Source organism: Ipomoea nil, unplaced genomic scaffold, assembly GCF_001879475.1.
Source record: "Ipomoea nil cultivar Tokyo-kokei standard unplaced genomic scaffold, Asagao_1.1 scaffold1407, whole genome shotgun sequence".
Classification (NCBI taxonomy): domain Eukaryota; kingdom Viridiplantae; phylum Streptophyta; class Magnoliopsida; order Solanales; family Convolvulaceae; genus Ipomoea; species Ipomoea nil.
In genome coordinates this window covers 3,692,118-3,715,335 of record NW_017617835.1, presented here as the reverse complement: position 1 = coordinate 3,715,335, position 23,218 = coordinate 3,692,118, and the positions used below count along the sequence as shown (strand labels likewise).

At 35.5% G+C, this 23,218-nt stretch overlaps 7 protein-coding genes across 10 annotated transcripts; 2 read left to right on the top strand and 5 right to left on the bottom strand.

The window, feature by feature from the left end:
• The first annotated feature begins 2,852 nt into the window (after positions 1-2,852).
• LOC109186767 (signal recognition particle 14 kDa protein-like) lies at positions 2,853-4,516 on the top strand. Its single transcript, XM_019336890.1, has 4 exons — positions 2,853-2,955; positions 3,278-3,371; positions 3,462-3,571; positions 4,122-4,516. Exons 1-4 carry the CDS (start codon positions 2,953-2,955, stop codon positions 4,293-4,295), a joined length of 381 nt encoding a protein of 126 aa, XP_019192435.1. The 5' UTR covers positions 2,853-2,952; the 3' UTR covers positions 4,296-4,516.
• Positions 4,517-5,785: 1,269 nt separating this feature from the next.
• LOC109186765 (IRK-interacting protein) lies at positions 5,786-8,770 on the top strand. 2 transcript variants are annotated; one of them, XM_019336888.1, is made up of 2 exons: positions 5,786-5,965; positions 7,236-8,770. In XM_019336888.1, the coding sequence occupies exon 2, from the start codon at positions 7,296-7,298 to the stop codon at positions 8,562-8,564; it is 1,269 nt and encodes a 422-aa protein (XP_019192433.1). In that variant the 5' UTR covers positions 5,786-5,965; positions 7,236-7,295; the 3' UTR covers positions 8,565-8,770. The 2 variants fall into 2 exon arrangements, with proteins under 2 accessions (XP_019192433.1, XP_019192434.1); XM_019336889.1 differs by having other exon boundaries at positions 5,806-5,965; positions 7,206-8,770.
• A 2,241-nt stretch (positions 8,771-11,011) lies between these two features.
• LOC109186298 (uncharacterized protein At3g28850-like) lies at positions 11,012-12,370 on the bottom strand. Its single transcript, XM_019336221.1, has one exon. The coding sequence runs from the start codon at positions 12,293-12,295 to the stop codon at positions 11,090-11,092; it is 1,206 nt and encodes a 401-aa protein (XP_019191766.1). The 5' UTR covers positions 12,296-12,370; the 3' UTR covers positions 11,012-11,089.
• Positions 12,371-13,440: 1,070 nt separating this feature from the next.
• LOC109186460 (CASP-like protein PIMP1) lies at positions 13,441-14,899 on the bottom strand. The gene is made up of 3 exons (XM_019336446.1): positions 14,609-14,899; positions 14,374-14,506; positions 13,441-13,790 (listed from the first exon to the last, which is right to left on the bottom strand). Exons 1-3 carry the CDS (start codon positions 14,773-14,775, stop codon positions 13,551-13,553), a joined length of 540 nt encoding a protein of 179 aa, XP_019191991.1. The 5' UTR covers positions 14,776-14,899; the 3' UTR covers positions 13,441-13,550.
• A 2,494-nt stretch (positions 14,900-17,393) lies between these two features.
• Positions 17,394-18,311, bottom strand: LOC109186461 (CASP-like protein PIMP1). The gene is made up of 3 exons (XM_019336447.1): positions 18,096-18,311; positions 17,875-18,007; positions 17,394-17,733 (listed from the first exon to the last, which is right to left on the bottom strand). The coding sequence occupies exons 1-3, from the start codon at positions 18,260-18,262 to the stop codon at positions 17,524-17,526; spliced, it is 510 nt and encodes a 169-aa protein (XP_019191992.1). The 5' UTR covers positions 18,263-18,311; the 3' UTR covers positions 17,394-17,523.
• A 751-nt stretch (positions 18,312-19,062) lies between these two features.
• Positions 19,063-20,230, bottom strand: LOC109186247 (F-box protein At5g07610-like). Its single transcript, XM_019336172.1, has 2 exons — positions 19,309-20,230; positions 19,063-19,196 (listed from the first exon to the last, which is right to left on the bottom strand). The coding sequence occupies exons 1-2, from the start codon at positions 20,228-20,230 to the stop codon at positions 19,063-19,065; spliced, it is 1,056 nt and encodes a 351-aa protein (XP_019191717.1).
• Positions 20,231-20,418: 188 nt separating this feature from the next.
• Positions 20,419-22,744, bottom strand: LOC109186456 (dnaJ protein homolog). 3 transcript variants are annotated; one of them, XM_019336440.1, is made up of 5 exons: positions 22,596-22,744; positions 22,331-22,491; positions 21,254-21,838; positions 20,974-21,172; positions 20,419-20,888 (listed from the first exon to the last, which is right to left on the bottom strand). In XM_019336440.1, the coding sequence occupies exons 2-5, from the start codon at positions 22,478-22,480 to the stop codon at positions 20,566-20,568; spliced, it is 1,257 nt and encodes a 418-aa protein (XP_019191985.1). In that variant the 5' UTR covers positions 22,481-22,491; positions 22,596-22,744; the 3' UTR covers positions 20,419-20,565. The 3 variants fall into 3 exon arrangements, with proteins under 3 accessions (XP_019191985.1, XP_019191987.1, XP_019191986.1); XM_019336442.1 differs by having other exon boundaries at positions 22,331-22,511; positions 22,596-22,726; XM_019336441.1 differs by having other exon boundaries at positions 22,331-22,500; positions 22,596-22,726.
• Between the last annotated feature and the right edge of the window lie 474 nt (positions 22,745-23,218).

Sequence of the window (23,218 nt, the reverse complement as noted above, 5' to 3'; positions counted from 1 at the left end):
GAATTTGAGCTCAAGTTTAACCTATTTAACTTTATGCTTCAATTAATAATAAACATTGTTATAACCATACATAGATAATAAAACCTTTAAACAAAATTCAAAAGTAGGCCCACCCTTCAGAAATTAAAAAATTCAAAACAAGTTCACAACTTCACATAGCTACGAGTTAAGAAGTCAATAATAACAATGGTCTTTAATTCCTTGTGACACATGAGGTGACCTATAGGGAGTAATGTGGTTTTCTCTTTGGGTGGGCCGTTGGCAATTGTGCCTCCTTCCCTAATAGGTCCATAGGTGGTTTTGACACCAGAAGTCTACCTTGGTTGGTGTAGCCTCCTTTGAGTCCAATCATTTCTTTGTTTCTATTCTTGGTTACGGCTCCTCCAAAATTTGTATTTTTGTTCACAGTCCTTGTGAATAACCAATGGCATCAACTTGTTCAAAAGCATTTGGAGACGTATACTCCCTGGTATCATGAGGTCCTCCGCACACATTGCAATAGAGAGCAAGAGTCATGCAATAGGTTAAAGTACCTATAAAGTCCCTGTAGTATAGTGTTTTGTTCAATTTAGTCCTTGTACCTTTATTCTGTTCAATATAGTCCCTCTACTTTAAAAAGTGATAAAATTAAGGACAACTGTCCAAATCTCATTACGAACATGATCGTAATTATTTATTTTGGACATACTAATTAGATATATTGGTGGTAAAAATAATAAATTTTAAATATTTATAAAGTAATATATGAGTAGGAATATAAATATCATCAGCGCCACGTAACCTAAGTTAACGATAATATTAACATCGTTAACTATTGTCTTTAATTGCACCACTTTTGAAAGTACAGGGACTAAATTGAACAAAATAAAAGTATGAGGACTAAATTGAACAAAACACTATAGTACAGGGACCTCGTAGGTACTTTAACCCATGCAATAATATTGAGAATTCTTCGAATTCCCCAACTTTTCAATCAAACTTTGTAGCCTTTTGATCTCATGGTACATTTCAAGATATTTTTTCCGTTCAAAACTTGAAATCAAAGAAAGATCTATTCAAATTGCAAAGTAAATAATAGCAATAATCATAACAATATCATACTAATAGAAAAAATAGACAAGTATATTTACAATTAACTCACCAACAATAAAATATTAATGCATGCTAATTTAAAGAAAAAAAAATTGCGCACAACATTATAAGTATGTTCACATATCTAATATATTTGCAATATTTACTCGCTCAACATGTTTTAACATTCACAATTACACACTAAATACAGTATGTAAATATTATGTGACGATAAATTTACACAATTTAAGAAATTCAGAACTAAAAGAATAAGCCTATAATGCTAAACTATAAAAAGAAAAAGTATCTAACTTACTTTCATGAGTTGGAATGTTGGATACCAAAAGATAAGCCATACACTATGAGCAATTCAGCAGATGAACATAAAAAAAAAATCAAAAGGAAATATGACCAAAACATCTAATTAATAAAAAATAATAATGAAAACAGTAAGGACAACATAATCAAATACGGAGTATTAAATTATGTTCCGTTTGAAGGTCTTTCTCTCCGGGCATGGTGACGAAGCCAACTGGCAGTTCTTCTTCTTTTTTTTTTTTTTTTTTTTTTTTTTTTAAATAATTAATTATTTTATTTATAATTATTATTAAAATTGATAAGTGTCACGTCAACATACTTTCAGGTAAAGATGTTATTTTTGACTAATTGTATGAGTTTGTGTTATTCAAGGACTCAATTGTATTTTTTTTTTTTTTGAATTTGATAGCATAATTATAATTTGGTGTGCAGTTAAATGTCATATTTAAACCTTATTCCTAATATAGGAGCATCTAGGTTCCTTCCTTACTTTTTCCAAAGATATGAGAAAAATAAGAAACAATAGGGATCGGATAAATGAATTTTTCATTTTTCTTTTATTACAAAGGAAGAGAGATACCATACGAATTTTTCATTTTTCATTCTTATATTTCTCCAATTCTCTATTTTTTCATTTTAGTAATCACCCCTAATCTCCTTAGTCTTTTTCCTTGTGAAAAAAAAAAAAAACTATTCATAAATAATAATTATAAAAAGAATGAAACAACTCTTTACACAAGGAATGCATCAATAATTTAAGTGTAAATACCAACGGAGGTCCTCTGACTTTGGTGGCACTGCCAATTTTAGTCCCAACTTTTAAATCAACCACTTTTAGTCTTCTTACTTTTTGTTTCTAGCCATCTATGGTCCTTTCGTTAAACTTGATCATCTAATGTCATTTTCTAAAAGAGTCCTTTCATAATTAATTTATTAATTATTATGTTTAATTTCCTCATCAGAGTAGTCAAACAATGGTTTCCCAGCTATGAACGTGTACAAAACCATCTTGTGAATTAAAATGGCGTACAAAAGCTGGTACGAAAGTTGTGCCAAAACGACGTCGGGATATCTCGGTATGACTCGTCAAACATAATAATTAATAAATTAATTAGGAAAGGACTGAATTATCCTTGAGAAAACGGCATTAGATGGTCAAGTTTAACGGAAGGACCATAGATGGCTAGAAACAAAAAGTAAGAGGACTAAGCGTGGTTGATTTAAAAGTTGAGGACTGAATGTGACAGTGCCACCAAAGTCAGAGGACCTCCGCTGGTATTTACTCATAATTTAAGCAAATAGTTTGGCTCCTTATTAATATCATAACTAATACAGGTCTAAATGAAAATATTAGAAATATGTGTTGTTGAAATGTAAAATGGAACAAAACATGTATTGTAATGCAAATTATAGACACTAAAACCCGTATTCTTTTCCTCACTCTTCACTTTCTCGCCGCCGGCACTCTACGGTCTTCTTCCCGGAAAAAATTTCATCAGAAGATTCTACGCCGGTGTTGATTGCTAACTTTATCTTCATGTTCTCTATCTTTATTCTACAGTGATGGTGAGTTTACAAATTATTCTCCTTATCATCTTACCGCTAATATGTTAGGTTTCTTTCTGAGCAATTTTCTGCGTTTGGTGATTATGATCATTTGCACTTTAAATCAGCTTAAATTTGTAAAAAAAAAAAAAATTGAAATCAAATTTAATTGCGATCAGGGAATGGTGATTATGATCATTTCATAGTTTTATAATGTGCTGCCTAAATGTGTATATTGAATATTACCAAGAGTTAGCATTAAATTGCGAGCAGGGAATGGTTATCTTTTTTTTTCTAGATACACATTATTTGGCTTGGGTTACTTTTGTACTGAATTTACTAGGTACGTTTACAGCCAGACCCATTCCTCAATGAACTTACAAACATGTTTGAGCGAACTACAGAAAAGGGCTCTGTTTGGGTCACTCTCAAACACTGTAATTTAATGCCTCTGTTCATTTGAACTTTCTTTTTTTTTGCCTTATTTTATTAAGATAATAAATTCTCTGTGCATTATGTATATGCAGCTTCTGATAAATCTAAAGCCAAGCGGAATAAACTGAAGAGTGCTGGTGAAAAAATTGAATATAAGTGCCTTATTCGAGCAACTGATGGGAAAAAGAACATTTCTACAATGGTAAAAATTGTTCAGCTCCATTTTTGTTTTTGAACTTCTTCTCGCTTGATTTTCATTGGATGACAAATTTCAACTAGCTCTTTTCTGCATCTTGTGCTAATTCTCAAGAACCAACCTTTAATGTGTCAAGGGGAAAATAATATGCTTTAGCTCTCCGACCCTTTGGATAAGAATTAGTAAACAAGTTTCACATAATTATAAGTTTGTTTTTGCTTCATTCTTGCTTTGTTTTAAAAGTTCTGAGGCCCTTAGTTAAAAGGTCGCATGGAAAGTGTTGTGCCTTTAACTGCATTCTTCTAACTATTATGGTTTTCTACTGCTTGAATTTGAGATAGCTTGATTCTGACATGAAAATTTAGTGAGACTCCTGAAATACCTTATTCTATCACATATAGGCCTTGCCTTGCCTTTAAAGTGGATGCTGCAAGCCTGCAATGCAGATTTGAACTATATTCTCTCATCATTGTTGTCACATTTAACTGTGTATGGAGGTTATGTTGATGCCATTTTTCTTGTCACTGTCCATGCGCTTGGGTTGATTGGAAAATAGGTGGGGCCGAAAGATCACCAGCGTTTTCAAGCTTCTTACGCAATTTTGTTGAAGGCTCAAATGACTGCGTTGAAGAAGAGGGAGAGGAAGGACCGGAGAAAGGCTGCAGATTCTGACAAGAAGCAAGATGGTTCGAAGAAGCAGCGGTCTGCTGCTCCCAAGGCCTCTTCTTGAATCAAAGTATTTGTTGTTTCTTTCCCCATTTTTGCCTTGTATGATAGGGTTTAAGATTTCTTATCCCTTTTGGGACAACCACTCTCTGATCCTTACTACTATGCGGAATCCAGGTTTAAATGAAAGGTGGAGGTTGTGTTTTGTTGTTAACTTCACTTTTGGCAAAATTGGTTGCCTCTTGCTGGGCTTAACTGATGGCTTATAAGTTATAATTTGATTTTCATCGTTCTTTTGTTAGATAATAATAGAGTTATTATTTTATTAAATGCTTATTGGTGTAAAAAGTTAAATAAATTAAAGCTCTATGATTTAATGATAATTTTTGCTTGAGTGTCAAATGTATCCATGTCTTCCATGGACATAACCATGTTGTTGATTGACTCTCGATGAACTTTTATAATATCAAATTCTAGAGGTGGTCATGAGCTGGTTCAAGATCGAACCAACCTTAAATTGATTCGAACAAAAGTGAGCTTGGGTTGAGTTTAGTTTGGACCAGAACCGATTTATTAAGGACTTGTTTAGATCTTTTTAAAATATTTAGGACCTAACACGAGACCGACCTAGGTCCAGGTCTGAGCACGGCCCAGACCTTGGCAAACACAACCATAGCAGCAACTAAAATTCTTTAAAAAAAAAATAAAATAGTAATTTTGGCGAGCTGCCACAATCTTATTACTTAGGCCTGCAACGTGGAATGGCCAAATTAAATTTGACCGTTGCACGTTGCAAGTAGCCTCTGCTGGAGGCTAAGCTAGGCGTGGCCTCCGGCAGAGGCTACTTCATGTTCTCGGCCAGTGCAACGACAAAATTTTTGGCTGTTGCACTGGTTGTCTGGGGGAAGACTTTTTTTCCTTAGTCTATAGATACTCTTTACCCAATTTATTTATCACACAAAAATTCTCAATCCTACACCCTCTTACTTCTACTCACAACAATTCTCCATACATCCTCTTACTCTTTATAAATTTTATTACTCTTAATTATTTTTCATTTATTTTATTTCTTTCAACCTCTGAAATTTCAATACTTTAAATTTTTAATTTCTTATAATTCTATATTTTTAATTCTTACCACAATATGAGGAATGATGAAAGACAACTCGAGAAAGGGCAAACATAAATTTTTGAGTATGTTACCCCCAACGGAGATATTTTTACTTATTCACGAGAATCAGTGATAGATGCATTTGGTAGATTTATAATTGGTGATGATATACCTTTTAGTCAATCCGAAAGTACTCGTTTTAAAAGATTTGTTAAAAAATTTTTACAACCACAATATAGAAAAGTACCAAGAAATACTTTAAAACGTGTTATCTATAAAAGATGTCAAAAGTTATGTTACTTAATTATTTTACAAATTTTAATGGTAGTTAATAATTTAAACAAATAGTTTGGCTCTTTATTAATATCATAACTAATACAGGTCCAAATGAAAATATTAGAAAGATGTGTTGTTGAAATGTAAAATGGAACAAAACATGTATTGTAATGCAAATTATAGACACAAAAACCCATATTCTTTTCCTCACTCTTCACTTTCTCGCCGCCGGCACTCTACGGTCTTCATCTCTACTTCTCCCCGGAAAAAATTTCATCAGAAGATTCCACGCCGGTGTTGATTGCTAACTTTATCTTCATGTTCTCTATCTTTATTCTACAGTGATGGTGAGTTCACAAATTATTCTCCTTATCATCTTACCGCTAATATGTTTAGGTTTCTTTCTGAGCAACTTTCTGCGTTTGGTGATTATGATCATTTGCACTTTAAATCAGCTTGAATTTGTTAAAAAAAAAAATGGAAATCAAATTTAATTTTGATAAATATGGAGATATATGGGTTAATTTGTGGGTGTAAGCCAGGTTTGTTTAAGGACAACCATTTTATGCTTGTACCGAACCCTAATTTAGCCTCTGTAGCAATAGATCTGAATGAAGTATGTATACTGAAGTAAACTTTACATTTTTGGAAACTTTAGCGTGAAATGAAGTATTCGGATTTAAGTTTTGTAAGGGAAGGATGTCTATTGGGGAGACATGTAATGGTTGTTGGAGCAATTACTATGTTGTACTGATAATTGTTTATTACTTTATATACTCCGTAATAAGTAATTCTGAAATTGTAATTATTGTCAGCCAGGACTGCAAGTCTAGGCATTATTGTGTTGGAAGTTGGTAGGATTTGAACAGTGTGTAGTTGATGTTAACTGAAACTTCTATTTGGGAGAATAGCTGTTCTTTGTGACCAATGTTTTCTTGTTTCCCGAGGTGCTTTTATGATTTTTTGCTTTATTGATTGTGAAGATTTGGGTACTCGAGTGAAAACCCTCATTTGATTGGACTGGATTCTTGAAGATTTTTGTCTTAGGAGAGTTGAAAATGGTCTGAGAGGGGATCTCTGAGAGTTTAGTAGCTATTGAATAGTTGAGATCGGACCGTAATCTTTAACTTTCTTGTTATGTGTAGTGGCTGCGGAGATGAGGTATTATAGAATTCCATTTAGTGCCAGATGCTTTTGTGTAATTTGAGAAGTGGAATGCTATGTTTTCAATCCCTATTGTAAAACCGTTCTTCACTATTATTACTTTTTTTAGTGGAAGAAAACATGAGAAATGATGGAATATGCGATAGTTATTTTAAGAATCTTGTTATTGATGATGCTGGTCTATGAACTACTCGCGTAGTTTGGTATCAAAAAATTGCCACTTGTATTTCATTGTTTATATCCTGTTACCTCCTGATTATTTGAGTGTGTTCTGCTAAACAGTTGAAAATTGTTACTAATTATTAAGAAGAGTGAAAGCAAGGGTGAGGTTCTTGGCAATTGGCTACTGCTGACCTTTTATGGTTCTTACGATTGTCTGAGGCCAGTCCGTAATTTGTTTCTCTTACTCTTTTCTTGTTGTAGATTCCATCATGATGTTGTCTGGTGTTACAGGTTGAAGTTCCCTAACCGATAGGACACACTTGATTAATCCCCATCTTATTGCGAGTAGCTATGCAACCAACTGGGGCAAAAGACCCTCAACTCCGTGAGAGCAACAGCCAGAAGGTCCACCCCCAGCCGATGGAAGAAGCAACGAATCAAAAACCAGAGGCAGTAGATGCTCTGATTTCTAAGATTTTCACGAATATCTCCTCGCTCAAGTCGGCTTACATCGAACTTCAATCTGCTCACACTCCTTATGACCCGGATAAGATTCAAACCGCTGATAAGCTTGTGATCTCAGAGCTGAAGATGCTCTCAGAACTCAAGCACTTCTACAGGGAGCACAACCCCAAGCCAGTATGTGTTTCTCCTCAGGACTCCCGGTTAGCTGCGGAGATTCAAGAACAGCAGAGTTTGTTGAAAACGTACGAGGTCATGGTAAAGAAATTTCAATCTGAGATACAAAACAAAGATTCTGAGATTCTTCAGTTGCAGCAGCAGATCCAAGAGGCAAGTCAGAAGCGGGTTAAACTGGAGAAAAACCTAAAGCTGAGAGGCTTATCAGCCAAAGAATCTGAAGGCACAAGCTCTGAAAATAGATTCTTCTCAGTGGATCTAACGCCTGATCTTTTCAGGTCTGCCGTGGAAGCTGCCTATCGAGCTATTCATGATTTTTCCAAGCCAGTAATCAACATGATGAAAGCAGCTGGATGGGATCTTGATGCCGCAGCAAACTCCATTGAGCCAGATGTAGTCTATGCAAAGCGAGCTCACAAGAAATATGCATTTGAATCAAATATTTGCCATAGAATGTTCGGTGGGTTTCAGGAAGAATGCTTTTCTGTGAAACCCGAGGATCCCGGAGTCACAAAGGAAAGTTTCTTCCACCAATATCTTGCATTAAGGGAAATGGATCCACTGGATGCTGTAGGCCAAAGTCCAGATTCCCTCTTTGGGAAATTTTGCCGAACCAAATACCTTGCAGTGCTTCATCCAAAGATGGAGGCCTCATTTTTCGGGAACTTGGATCAGCGAAACTTTATAATAGGGGGTGGGCACCCAAGAACAGCTTTCTATCAGGCTTTTCTAAAGCTAGCCAAGTCCATCTGGCTCTTGCATAGGCTGGCATATTCATTTGATCCTCCAGTAAAGGTTTTCCAGGTCAAGAAAGGAAGCGAGTTCTCAGAAGTGTACATGGATAGCGTCGTGAAAGACCTCATTATTGAAGAGAGTGAGCAGAAACCAAAGGTCGGCTTGATGGTAATGCCCGGTTTCTACATCGGGGGAAGCCTCATCCAGTGCCAAGTCTACCTAACAGGTATGAAAGTTGCTGAATGATTCTAGTCTTTTATGAATGAATATATCCTGTAATTTATATGTATCCTGTGTGATTAGATTATGAATTTGTTACTATCCATCTGAGAACTGTAACAGTCATGATCTTTGTAGTTACAATTTGCCAATTGCACCCCGTTTTTTTAATTCCAACCTCCATTATTGCTTCTTACTATATGAAATGAATTGAACAAAAATTAGTAATGCCACCAACTTATCAAAACCTTTAGTAGTCTTTATTGAACAATTTTATATTTATCAATTCTTTTCTGTACCATCTGAACTGATAATTTTATGGTTTGTATGTCTTATAATCTAAGATTGGGTCAAGTCACTCAATTGGGTTATATTGTACATAAGCCCAAACTACACTAAAAGATTGAATTCAATCAATTAGTTAGTCTAACACATGGCCTTATAAACACGTATGTTCTCTCTTATATTTTCAATGTGGGACTCTTAACAGTATGGTTCACATATAGTCAATAAACCTTTACAAAAATTGTGGTATTTTTCAAAAGTCGCAACATTTGATCAAATATTTAGTACAAATGTATAAATCTTATACAAAATGCATTCAAAGTGATTAAGTCAAGATGATTAGTAGACAATCAAACAGACATTTCTCTACTTGATTGTAAAATAACACAAAAAATTTCATTTCATTTGACGGCTTCACCTGTATATATATGTTATTATTCCTATGATTATAAAGTCTTTAATTTGACGCAGTTCATGAAAGTAGTTGGAAGGGTTGGTAATTCTGCGCGGTCAATATAAAAGATGACATTTAAAATTTATATATTTATCCATAAAATTAACAACATATGGATGGATTACACGATAGAGAATTAAATTTGATAAAATCATGAAATTCAATGTCAAAATGTGATGAATTATTTGAAAAACTGGCCAAAATTGAAAACTTTAAACCTAGTATTAATTCAAATTTGATAATTAATTCTCCTTAACCAAATGTCTCGGGTTCGAGTCCTAGTTACCTTAAGACTCGTTTTGTCATCTTTGAGATCTTAACCAGTTTGAACATGACTAGTCTTGATGTGTGGTTGTCAGTCGACTGGAGACACTTGTGACTGGACCAAAAAAAAAAAGTCTCATTCAGTGCAACTTACTTAGTGTTGATAATTATAGATAGTGTGCAATATTAATATATCATGTTGGGTTCGTAATTTACGCAATTTTTTATGTCAAATATTTACAGTAAAAAATTTCATAAAACAATAATTATTAACCTCCATCAAGCTAGGGAATTGGTAGCGAGTCACAATTTTATTTTCTCCAATTTAAATAAGATTCATCAAAACTGCAAACAGTTTAAACTTCTTTTTTTTTTTTTTTTTTTTTTTTTTTATGATATCGCTTTAACATAGTAGCAAAGTTTATGATAATCGAAATACAAAATCACTATTGATGATACATGATATGCAACAATGCCCTTGAGAAAATTGTCCCAACTAAAACCTAAGGAAGATTCAATTAGACCAGTCTTATTCTCGAAACATAAATATAGTGTAACATTTGAAAAAAAAAATAAAAAAAAAAAAATTACAATGATGACGGCGTCGGCGGAGCTACTGGGCTAACAAAATGTTTGAACTTGGCGGACTTGGGCGGCGGGGGCGGCGGCGAAGACCTCCCTTCCACGGAAGGAATCAGCGGCAACACCACTGCATGCTTAGTGTTGATGTGTATGATTGATAATTGATGGAGCAAAATGAAGGCAAGCAAGAATGACACTATTGCTTTCATTGCCGAGGTTTGGTTGCCTATGTCCTATATATGTCTGGTTTAACAATCTAGGAATGAATATATATATACACTCTATTAACCTAACATAAATTTGAAACAGTCATATTTTCATATTTTATCACTCTCAGCCCAGTTGGTTTTGTATGTTTGAAATAGTCACAAGAAATTGGCTTTTAAATTAATAAATCTTATCTACTTTTTTTTTTCTTTTTTTAAATATCATATTATACCAGAAATTTTATGATATGTCAACTATAGATATTGACAAGATCATTCCATGTAAAATTGTAAGGAGTCCATGAAAAAAAAAACATCTATTAACTATTCAATACATGTGGTTTTTTCAAATAGGATGTCACAGGTTCGAACCTAAGTGGAGGTAGTGACTCAAGCATGTATGAACAGATACTACATTGTACTACTACTACCAGGACTATGTGGTCCAATGGTACCCGGGTTGGATTTCCATTTAGAAGGTTGTGAGTTTGAGCCTCAGTGGAAGCGTTATTAGCTCTTTGTGTTTCAGTAGGTTGAGAAAGTATATGAACAGATACTACAATGTAATAGAGCTAGTAGCATCCAAAAAAAAAAGAGAAACATTGTACTACTAAAAATAATAAACAATTATATAACCAATAATAATTGAAGGAGAAAAATAGATTTTTCTTAAGATCATCCATCAAAATAACAAAGGAATGTGAAAATATGTATGTATACAAGAGTTACACTTACACCAATAGTATGAATTCAATAATCCATCAGCTCAAAGAACACATAGGGCAAACAATCAACCCATTCTCATTACAAGCCGGACATTTCATACTCTCACCGCCGGCGCCGCCATCATCGTCAACGATTTTTGTGCTTCCACTGCACCTGAAACACATAACAAACCTCACCCCACCACACCCATCACACTGCCCTTGAGAAGCATCAACAGGAATCCCTTCAAGAAGAGGCCTAAACCTCCCCTGTTCATGCAGCGCCACCACTTCCTCCGCCGCGCCGATGTATCTCCCCCTTATGAACAGCCGCGGCGGCACCGCTCTTCCGCCCAGAACCCTCCACAGTTCATCCCTGTATTCCGTGTGCATCGACACGTCCCTCTCGAAGAACAAAACCCGGAAGTTTTCCAGCAGGAATCGAACCCTCTGGCAGTCCTCGAACGTCTTCCGGACCCCTCTCAGCCCTGTCGTGTACAGAATTACCGATTCTGAGCCTCCCGGCGGGCATTTTTCCGGGAATTTCAAGAGTGGGTTAGTGTTTTCCTCCATTTTTCGAAGCTTCGAAGGCGGTTCTTGCCTTTCTTCTTCCTCTTCTTTGATTATCTGCTCGATTGTTTCTTCAATCATGGCCATTCTCTCTGCTTCCTGCGCTTTTACCACCATTACTGCCTGCTCAAAAGCTGCGAGAAGGTTGGGGTCGAACAGAGTAAACGAATTCAAATCCGGCCGCCTGAAACTCGACACATCAATCTCAGACCTTTGATCACCAAAAGCTTCAATCTTTGGCTTCAATGAGGTCACGTTTGGCCCGATGTTCTCTTTATCATCAAGATTAATCTCCATTTCTGCATCTTCAAGGTCTCTCATCAGCTCTGAAACATCAATCATCTCAGGCTCCTTCTCCTGCACTCTGGTTTCAAGAATCTTCCTGGGTTGTTGTTCTTGAACTTGAATGGGAATCAATGGAGGTTTGGGTGGGAGGAGAATATTTTCTGCCTTCAAATACCCGATTGTTTTCATGGTCTTCAGTTTCTTCAGAAACTTTCCCTTCACAGAATTCATCTTTTTTATTTTTCTGGGAACAATCTGAAGTTCGGGTATCTCCAGAATCTGCAAAACAGAAAGAAAGAATTTGTGATTTGTGAGTGAAAGAAAAGTGGAGATTGAATTTGGGTTGGGAGCAAACGAAAATGTGAAGCTGGATCCTGGGACTGACAGGTTAACGGCTAGAAATTGCATTTTAGGGTATTTTTAAATTTCGAAAATGATAAGGTGGTGGGGGCTTCATTTTCTTTTCCTGCTCTTTCACTTTCCTAAATCATGTCGTTAACCGATAGGCCCTACTGCCATAAAATGTTTTTTTTTTTTTTAATGTTTTAAATTTATATTTTCCCACGTGCAATTTTTGGTGAAAAATTAATTACTCCAATTGATATGATTTGAATAAATATTGTAATTATGTGATTTAAGATTTTCAAGCATTTCATCTACAGGAAATGCTATACCCTTGATAGTGTAAATACGGTGGTATTCATTGATATGTATAATTATTCGGATTGAGTTATAGAAGAATCCTAAATTAGTCTTTTTTTTTTTTTTTTTTTTTTTTTTTATCTTGGTCTTGGATTTGGATAATAGTGTTAAAATTAGAGGGTGTCGAGCTTAAATGTATTAGGTGAGAAGATGTCAAAAGTTTCCATGCCAAGTTTTTAATGTCGTATTTACAGATGTTGAATAGAACACATGCCGGTCTCCTGACATGTGTAACACGTGGACCTTATGCACAAGGGGAGGTCGGAGGCTTCATTAATTCCTCCACGTGTACCGAGATTCCTGACTCCCTCGTTTATGTAGCTTCCGGATTTGAGTAAAGAAATAAGTCTCAAGGCTCAAAGTAGTGAGGGTCGGGTGATCATTCTCGACCTAAGATGGTTGGGGCGAACTAAAAGACAATTAGGTATTGCTATTGATTGAGCCTGTTCAGTCCTGCACACCGGGTCGGGTCAGTGGACTTTGTGGTTGGTAATGTTCGAGAATGATCCCTCTTATTGAGCTGACCGGATATCGAGTAGGTATATGGCACGTAACGGAGAAGTACACCCTGAGAATATTCTCTATCATCATGAATTAAATAAAATTTAATACTTTTATTATTTCAGGAGTTAGAATTGTACTCCGTAACTTTTTTTAAAAAAAGTTAAGAGTATATATTACAATAATAAAAAATTATGAACTAAAACAACTAACAAAGAATAATTGAAGGACTAAAAATTACTCCAATAATTATATTACTCCGTATTTGACTATTTGTTAATCTTTAATATCAATACTTTTTTTTGAAAGTTAATATCAAAAATTTATTCATCAAAACAAACAAAATACAACGGGGGAAACAAATATGGAAATTTATATCATTCAAAATGACAAACAAAATCAATCTCTCCAACTGTTAAATGTGAATAATCAGGCGGAAAGCGGCGGATTGACGGCGGCATTAAGCGGTGGGAGGGGTGGCCGGAGTGGCTTCAGCGATTACAGCCTTGGGGGGGAGATTATAGGAAGAAAACACAGAGGAAATAGCAGACAACAAGAAGGCAATAAGGAGAAGACTTGTAGCAGCGTTAGCTTTGTTGAAGAAATCATTTTGGATGGAATCCAGTTTTAATGCTCGTTTTGCGTCAATCGTTAATCCAAAACCGGCCGCCGCACCTGTGCCTAGCAAGTTGCAAATTACCTGCAACCAAAATAATTAACTTATCAGCCCATTACCAGGATTATGTGGTCTAATGATACTCAAGTTAAATTTTCATTTGAAAGATTGTGAGTTCGAACCTTAATGGAGACGTTATTGGTTCTTTGTGTTTCAGTCGGTTGAGAAAGTATATGAACAGATACTACAATGTAATAGAGCCAGTAGCATTCAAAAAAAAAAAAAAAACTTATCAGCCCATTTTAACTTATTTTATCACTATTAGTTGTTTTCACTTGATTAAACAATCAATATGAATGTTTTATTAATTAACATTTTGTAACAAACTTATTGCTTCAAAATTGCTAAAATTCAAAAATTTAGTAGTTTTTTCGATCCGTTTTTTGACAAAGTCATTTTGCATGAAATCAGCTATCAGCTGACAACTAATTTATCAAACATTTTCTACAATTATCTAATACTTTCAACTAATCAAACTCATTAACACAATCAGCTAACAGCTATCAATTAACAACAATTTACCAAACACCCAAAGTCGGAATCTACTTTGTGATGGTGATAAATATGAAATTTCTCAACAGACGAAGATGTTTGATGTCATTTTTACCTTGTCCCCATAAAATTCGATATGGGATAAAGCCTCACCAGCAAAGGGATTCCCAGAGCTAAAATGAAAGATTGTGAAGGCAGATTGGAGGAGAATCCACGCCAACCCAATAACCATCACAGAAAGCATGTAACTGCATAATTAATTTAATCACCAGGCCAACAAAGTTTAATCAAATAGATAAATAAATATATTTTTTTTAATTAAAAACCCAAAAAAAAAAAAAAAAAATTACCGGTAAGCATAAATATCAGTGAACTTAAGCTGATAAGAGTTACCATAGAAACCAAGCTCATAAGTAATATTATCAGTTGCAAGAACAATGAGAGAAGCCACTATAAGGATTATTGTAAACACTCTCACCACAAGGCTTACTAATGGTGAAACTACTGGAGAACCCATCGCTAATCTTAACTTAATCTTCTCCTAATCATCCTCTTTATAAACAAGTGAAAATCCAACATTTTTCTTTTGTTGTTTGTGTGATGTTTTCTTGTTCTTCTACCTAAACGACACCATTGTTTTCTGTTCTAATCCAAATCTGGCATTAATTAATAACAATATAATGGTTGTCAATAGTTGTTGTGGCCTGCAAAAATCCTTAATTAGTAATTGCAGGTTTAATCCCTAAGTTATATACAAAGTGTATAGTAATCCTGATTAATTACTAATGCGGACATACATTTAGTTATTTTTTGACAAATGTTGTTATTTTGGACAAGAAAATTTATAAGTTTTAATCGAAGGTCATTTATTAATTTCTAAACGTCATAGATATTTATTTCAACAATCAATGATTCTAATTTTCATGTTACGAATACCTTAAACCTCCATCCAAAATCAATTGAATCATTCATAAATATTATTTCCAATGTGTAGTAGGAATTTGATAAGTATTGTTTAGTTTTTGCCCAAGAAAATCATACTGAAAATGCAATTTTGTACTTTTTATATTAGTATTATTTAGGTTTATGTCCAAAATAACACAATCATCAATCATAATAAGGACTCAATTAGTCATGCTCGCACGAGCTTAGTTAAGTGGTTTAGTAGACAATATTTGAAAGAAGAGACCAAAGTTCAAAACTCGACAGCGGCAGTGTGAGGATTATATATACTTAAAGAGCGACTGAATTACATGTGTGGTTTACCTCTTCCCACATGCTCTGTCGGGCATGGAGATTCAACCTTTTGCAAAAAAGACTCAATTAGTCACATTTGGTCACTGATTAAAGCATAAGTACTATTATGACTCCATGTTAATTAGGGACAAAAATTACATCTAATTTATAACTCGAGGACTAAAACTACAATTTTCTTTTAGTAGAAAATTAGAGTGTTTTGCATTTGGTTTGTTCATAAACTCCCATGATTAGTGGACAAATCTTTATTTTGTCTGAATTAATGTATATCTGTTTGAAAAGTTATATGAATGTTTTGGATTGTCAAGCTACCAATCATTGTGCCCATTTGATTCAACTTATTTGATTAAATTATAGATTACATTATATCTCAATCACTAAGTAAATTATATGCATATAGGGTTATAAAAAAAAAAATAATTAAGTATTGGAAAACATCAATTTTCAGTGAGAAAACTACTAGAAAATGAGTTTTTGTCCAATTTGTTGTCTCTATGCACGTCTAGGAAGTCACTTATCATGAAATTTTATAAATTGGTTAAGTGAATGGAAATTTAAATTAAATTTAATTAGAAAGAAAATCATTCTTCAAAGTCACTGAACAGTAATTTGGGCATTAATCTAATGGATGAATAATCACACTTAAAATTTATTTTAATAAGGAATAAGGGTCAAATAGGCCATCAAACTGCACCCGATAAAACAATTAGGCCACTGAACTTAAAAAACCAACAATTAGGTCCCTAAACTAATCAATTTCAAACAATTTTTTCAATTTGAAGGTTTCCAACAGGTCAACAGGTCATCCTTCCAAATTAATTATTTTTTAAAATTAATTAGTTTTAAATTAAACTGTTAAAAAAAAAAAAAAAAAAAAAAAAAAAAAAAAAAAACTGGTTCCGGCCGGAGACGGTAGTCTTCGGCTGGATTCCAAATTTTTTTTAATAGTTTAATTTAAAACTAATTAATTTTTAATATTTATTTTTTTAAAAAATAATTAATTTGGGAGATGACCTGTTGACCTGTTGGAAACCTTCAAATTGGAATAATTGTTTGAAATTGATTAGTTTAGGGACCTAATTGTTGGTTTTTTAGGTTCAGTGGCCTAATTGTTTTATCATGTGCAGTTCGATGGCCTATTTGACCCTTATTCCTTTTAATAATAAAATGAAGGTTTAATTTTTACTACGAATATTGAGGATTTGGATTAGATTTTCTGTAATGTGTTTAGAAATGCACACTTTAAAATAACGAGTTAATACCCAAAATCGTCATCGACTATAGTGGTTTTTCTCAATTTCGTCCTAAATGACTTTGGTGACCTAATATCGTCCCAGACTTTTGTGTTTCGCTCAATTTAGTCCCAGACTTTTGTGTTTTTGCTCAATTTAGTATCTCATTTGTTATTCTGTCCATTTGGTGTTAAATAAATAGACAATTCAGTAATTTTAATATTGGCATCTCTTTACTCATAGACATGTGAACTGCGAAATCCTTTTTTTTTTACGAATTACTCCCAGAATTAATCCTAAAACTGCAAATATAAAATTTGATTTGCAGGTCCAGAAGTAATTCTGGGTGTAATTCGTACAAGAAAGAGGAATTTTACACTTCACAAGTTGAAAGTAAAGAGAGATCAATATTGACATTACTGAATTGCCCCTTTATTTAACACCAATTTGACGGAATAACAAATGGAGGACTAAATTGAGCGAAACACAAAAGTCTGGGACGATATTAGGTCACCAAAATCGTTTAGGACGAAATTAAGAAAAACCACTATAATCGAGGACGATTTTGGGTATTAACTCTAAAAATAACGCACCTCTTTTATTTGGTAGCAAATTGCATGCAAATACTATACTAAATTAAACAAAACAATTCAAATCAACAATGTCGTCGTCATTGATACTTATTGGTCGAAATTACAATTGAGTGAGCAAAAGCAAAGGTGGCCGGGAAGCGGCGGATTGACATTAATTATTTTCCGGATGGCGGCGGCGAGGCATTAAGCGGCGGTAACCGCCTTGGGGAGATTATAGGAAGAAAACACAGAGGAAATAGCAGACAAGAAGAAGGCAATAAGGAGAAGACTCGCAGCAGCGTTAGCTTTGTTGAAGAAATCATTTTCGAATGAATCCAATTCAGAAAACCGTTTCGCGTCAACCGTTAGTCCAAAACCTGCAGCCGCCCCTGTGCCTAGCAAGTACGAAATTACCTGCATTGTACCCAAATTAACTATTTTAACTGTCTCATATCATATGTAACAATATTTTATGCACGTACGGTTAAAACACTCGTTATTATTGATTTATTATTATTATTATTATCAAACAGTGATATTTGATATAATATTTACCTTGTCACCATAAAATTCGATATGGGCAAAAGCATTTCCACCAAGGGGATTTCCAGAGCTAAAATGGAAGATTGTGAAGGCAGATTGAAGGAGAATCCACACCAACCCAATAACCATCACAGAAAGCATGTAACTGCATAATTTTAATCACCAATAATGTTAATAAAATAGATAAATAAATATGTTTTCTAAGTTTTAAAAAAAAAAAATAGAATATTTACCGGTAAGCATAAATATCAGTGAACTTGAATTGATAACCGTAATCATAGAAACCAAGCCCATAAGTAATATTATCAGTTGCAAGAACAATGAGAGAAGCCACTAAAAGGATTATTGTAAACACTCTCACCACAAGGTTTATCAATGGTGAAACTACTGGGGAACCCATTGCTAATCTTACCTTAATCTTCTCCCAATCATCCCCTTTATAAACCCAACATTTTTCTTTTGTTGTTTGAGTGATATGATATCTCCTTGTTTTTTTAACCTAAAAAACAACGTTGTTTCTGGTTTAAACCCAATGTAACATTGACGTACTAATAATGGTTGTCAATGACAGGTGCAATTTTTTGGTTCTTTGTATTAAACTTATGGCCTTGTAAATCCTTGGTGGAATATTTTAAGTATTTTGCCTTTGATTTCTTCGTAAACGTCCACAATTTGACTGTTAATTTTCATTTTGTATGTTTGGAAGGTTGTTCTTGTTCTTCCTGTCCCTCCAATATATTTTCAAGCTACGTACCAATCAATGTGCCCATTCAATAAAAACTTATTTCATCAATAAAAACTTATGCGTAACCTAAGTTGGTTTACCTCTTTTATTTTCAAGCTACGTACCAATCAATGTGCCCATTCAATAAAAACTTATGCGTAACCTAAGTTGGTTTACCTCTTTGTAGTCTTTTGCTGGTTAGGAGCACAATGCGTCATTTATCCTGTGCACACCATCGAATAGTGACCACAGGTTTCTTTCGTCGCCTAAAAAAATAACTTATTCGATCAAGTTATAATTTCAGCTAAGTTGGTCATTTTGTTGATTTGGTAACAACAAAGTTACAAATTCAACTCTTAGTAATGGAACGTTCTATTGACCTTTTTTGTTTCAGCCAAAGAGATTAAAACAGATGTTATAGTAAATCAATTCATAAAAATTATTAATGATGATTACAATCCAAATAAACCTAGGATTCAAACACAACAAAGAGACTCAATATACTGAAAGCCAAGGTCAAGATATCTGAGGGACGACTGTTTCTCAGCACCCTCAAACTCACAAAGCATATCAACACTCCCATCCACAAGATTGTACCTTATGGCCTTTCCTGGGATTTCCAGTACCAGAAAACAATCATCACCTTCTCTCTTACCTCGTACCAGACTTAAAATGGCGAATGCATAGTAACCCCAATCTCCTGGCCTAAAATTTTCCCTAACCATCCCAGGAAATGCAACATAAAACCTGCCTAACATCAACCTTGTACTTGACAAACCACTCAGAACAGTCGCCCTTCATCTCGTACACGTCAATTTCACCTTCTGCCTCATAAGTTGCAATAAGATGCAAGTGACCACAAGATTCTCCAAAGAAGCCAACGTATCCCCCTTGGCGAGCCGGTGGCATGGGCATTTCTCCCCGCGTTTCCAGATCAACATTGAAACACAAGATGGTGAAGTTCAAAAAATTGTCTCCCGGGCTAATCCAGTGTATCATGCCATTCCAGTACACACCATTCCCGAAACAAGCATTGGAAACAAATGGATCTCCCACGGCTCTCCAGGGACCAGTATCAGATGAATAAACTTCAATCTGGTAATGGTTACGAGCAGACTCAGATTTGCGAATGCAGAAAACCTTGTAGTGAGGTGAGCTTGCAGGGTCAAAAGTCAAGCTCATTCCAAGAACAACATGGGAAGTGTTTGGGAGTGTGGAGAAATGTTTTGTTGTGGGATTGTAGACGTAGTAGTTCCGTTTAGACCTGTGGGAAGTGACAAAGTTAGAGCAAAGCAGCAGTCCATTACAAGATTGCAGAATGCAGATGGTGCTGATGGAATTCTCCTCAGTGAATCTGAGCTTCTTGAAAGGAGGATTTGTCTGGCTCTGAGTATCAAAGTGGATGTAATCATATTCTGGGTTGATATGAAAATCTCTGCGATGGAAGAACAAGCCAATTGCAGGATTGGGATTTCTAAGCAGAGAAAATCTTGGATTGGTAATCAGAGAGAGCCAGTGTTTGGATCCGCATTTGAAACGAATGAGTGATCTGATAGGCAGAAGCAACAGTATTTGGAGTAAGAGATCATCTATGGAAGAAACTAGTTCAGCTGATTCACTACTGCTCTTGATTCTGGGATTCATTGTCAAGAGATGAAGATATTGATTTAGGTTGTGTGATGAAGGAATGGAGGGTATTTAAAGTGATTTAATTTGTAAAGATAGAGTGCTTTACAAGCTTGCTGGGGGGAATGGTTGAGTTGACTTCATTCACCTAACATCTCTGATTTGGCACTTGTGCAGGCAGCTTCCACAACAAGGAAGATATGAAGAAACCATCAAAGTTTAATATTTATAACCAAGTTTTGCATTACACACAAAAATTCAGAAACCATTCAGGAATTAACTATCAATCTGTAAATCCTAGTTGTGATAAGGAAAGGTCACCCCATGAGTTGTCTCCACCTTGTTTTCATCACTCACTGTTGGGCACATTGTACTCTCTGTGCCCCGCCATGCATATCATCGTCTTCATCATATGCTTCCTGTGCCTGCTGCTGCTGCTTCCTACGCATCTCCTCTTCGATATTGACATCGTGCAAGGTGGTTTCCTCGCACTCATCCAGTTCCATGTCGGTGATTCCTGTTGTGGGCTTAGGCGGCAGCACAGCCTCGAGACCCTTGCATTGCTCAGGGGATAATGACTCTGGAAAATCAACTGTGAAATGAATGTACAGCTTTCCTCTCATGAATGGCCTTTGATACATGGGCATTCCTTCGTCGTTTATGGCCTTGAATTGATCTGTGCAGCGCCAAATGTTAGGATCAATATTCAATACCTCAAAAAAGACACCATAGAGTATAGGAATACATCAGAAGTTACATACCAGGCTTAACAACTTCTCCGGGTTGTGATTTGATGAGGAGCTGCCTATTGTCTAGGTGTGTTAAGATAAACTGGAAACCGCAAAGGGCTTCTGTTAGGGTTAAGGTGTGCTCCACGAAAAGGTCATCTCCCTTTCGCTTGAACTTAGGGTGTTCCCTTTGTTGCAAGACAAACACAATGTCTCCTGTGATAGTGTCCGGCTGAGAAAGGAGCAAATAGAGTCAATGAGAAACCAGTGATAGATTCTTTAGATAATAAACGAATAACACTAATAGACTTACAGCTTCATCAGCCTCTCCGGGGAATGTAATCTTTTGACCATTCTGCATTCCCTTCTCAACAAGGACTTCCAACACCTTCTTCTCTTGCACAACCTTCTCACCCTTACACTGCCCGCACCTATCTTTCTCATTAATAGTCTCACCAGTACCCTTGCACTCGCCGCAAGGATGCTGCATCTGCTGGATCATAGACGGCCCGAGTTGTCTAATAGAAACTTTCATCCCGGAGCCCTGGCAGCCAGAACATTTCATTGATGCACCAGACTTGGACCCTTTGCCTTTGCATTTTGGGCAGAGCACATTTCGTGATAAAGACAGCTTTTTTGATGTTCCATTGTAGAGGTCCTCTAATGACACCTTAAGGGGGTGAACAACATCCTCCCCTCTTCTTTGCCTGCGGCCTCGGCTACTTCCTCCTCCACCAAATGGATTGCCACCAAAGAAGGATTGGAAGATGTCAAATGGATCATGCATACCACCACCACCACCCATTCCTTCCTTTAATGCATCTTCACCATACTGATCATAAATCTCACGTTTCTCTGGGTCGCTCAGAACCTCATAAGCTTGAGCAAGCTCTTTGAACTGAAACAAGGCGCCCATTCACAAAAGCAAAACATGTAAAAAACCACTTCTTCCTCAACAATGACTAGGTAAACATTTCACAAAGAGATATTAAAACTCCAGGTCTCAAGTGCAGCAAAAAAACATAGATTCAAATTTGAGATAGGAAACAATAGAAAAGCTCAAAACTTCTGACTAGAATTGGCAATATATGAATAAGCACAAATTGCACAGACATTAAAAAAGCTACATATTGGAAATCTTAGATTGCTATGGGCATTGGGAACTCAATAAAACGAGCTAATTTCGACTGAAAACTACAAAAAGAGAGACGTTTTCCATTGAAATCTTCCAAGTAAAAACACAACACTACTGATTATTTCCAAAAACACGGATCATCAGGTAAACAAGAATCACTAAGAACACACATCAAACTGTCAATATCTACAAACAGAATTGAGAAATCAAAATTAGAATCGCTAATTACACAGAAAGAAATAAAAAATTGTATACCTTCTCGGGATCGCCACCCTTATCGGGGTGGTTCTTGATGGCGGATTTACGGTAGGCCTTCTTGAGATCTTCCTGAGAAGCGTTCTTGGAAACTCCCAAGATCTCATAATACTTGGTGTTGTCGCTCTTCTTCGGCGCCCTCCCAAACATCTTTCACGAATCTGCGAACCCTAAGACAGACCTGTCAGTGCGATCTATACATACAGATACACAAACTTACAGTTGTAGTTCAAGCGCGCAAGCGCGCGAGAGAGAGAGAACTCACCGATGAGAATCGAAGGGAGCGTAGACGGAAAGGCGAGAGCTTGTAAGTTTGATCTTTTTTTCCGGCGAGGGGAGAGAGAGAGGGTTTGAGCGGTGTTGAATCGGAGGCTATATTAGAGTTGGGGCAGTTTGGACGGTCCAGATTTATTGACAGGCGGCATGATATATGTGTGCGAAAAGAAGAATCCAGAATGGTCTACAATATTCAATTGGTCAATCTTGGTTTACTGGTTTCCTTAGAATGAAAGAAAAAGTAATATTCCACGTCTCTTCTCACATACTATATTAGGATATTGTTTTATAATATATGTTCACGAGGAAGTTAATAAATGTATAAATCAAATGGTCTCTTTATAATGGAGGGCACTATTTGGACGGTATCTCAGGACCATGGTCCATACAAGTTGTGTGGATCATATTTTATCTATTGTAAAATAATATATATTCAGTACAAAAATAATGTACATTTAGTATATTAAAAATGTATTTTTTGTTATGGTTCACATAACATTGTATGGATTATGGTCCATATAATAATTTGTCCATGAGATTTATAATGAAATCATGGGATTTGGGTTTAAGATAACTGGGCTAGAGAACAAAATTTTGGGGGTTAATTGTGTT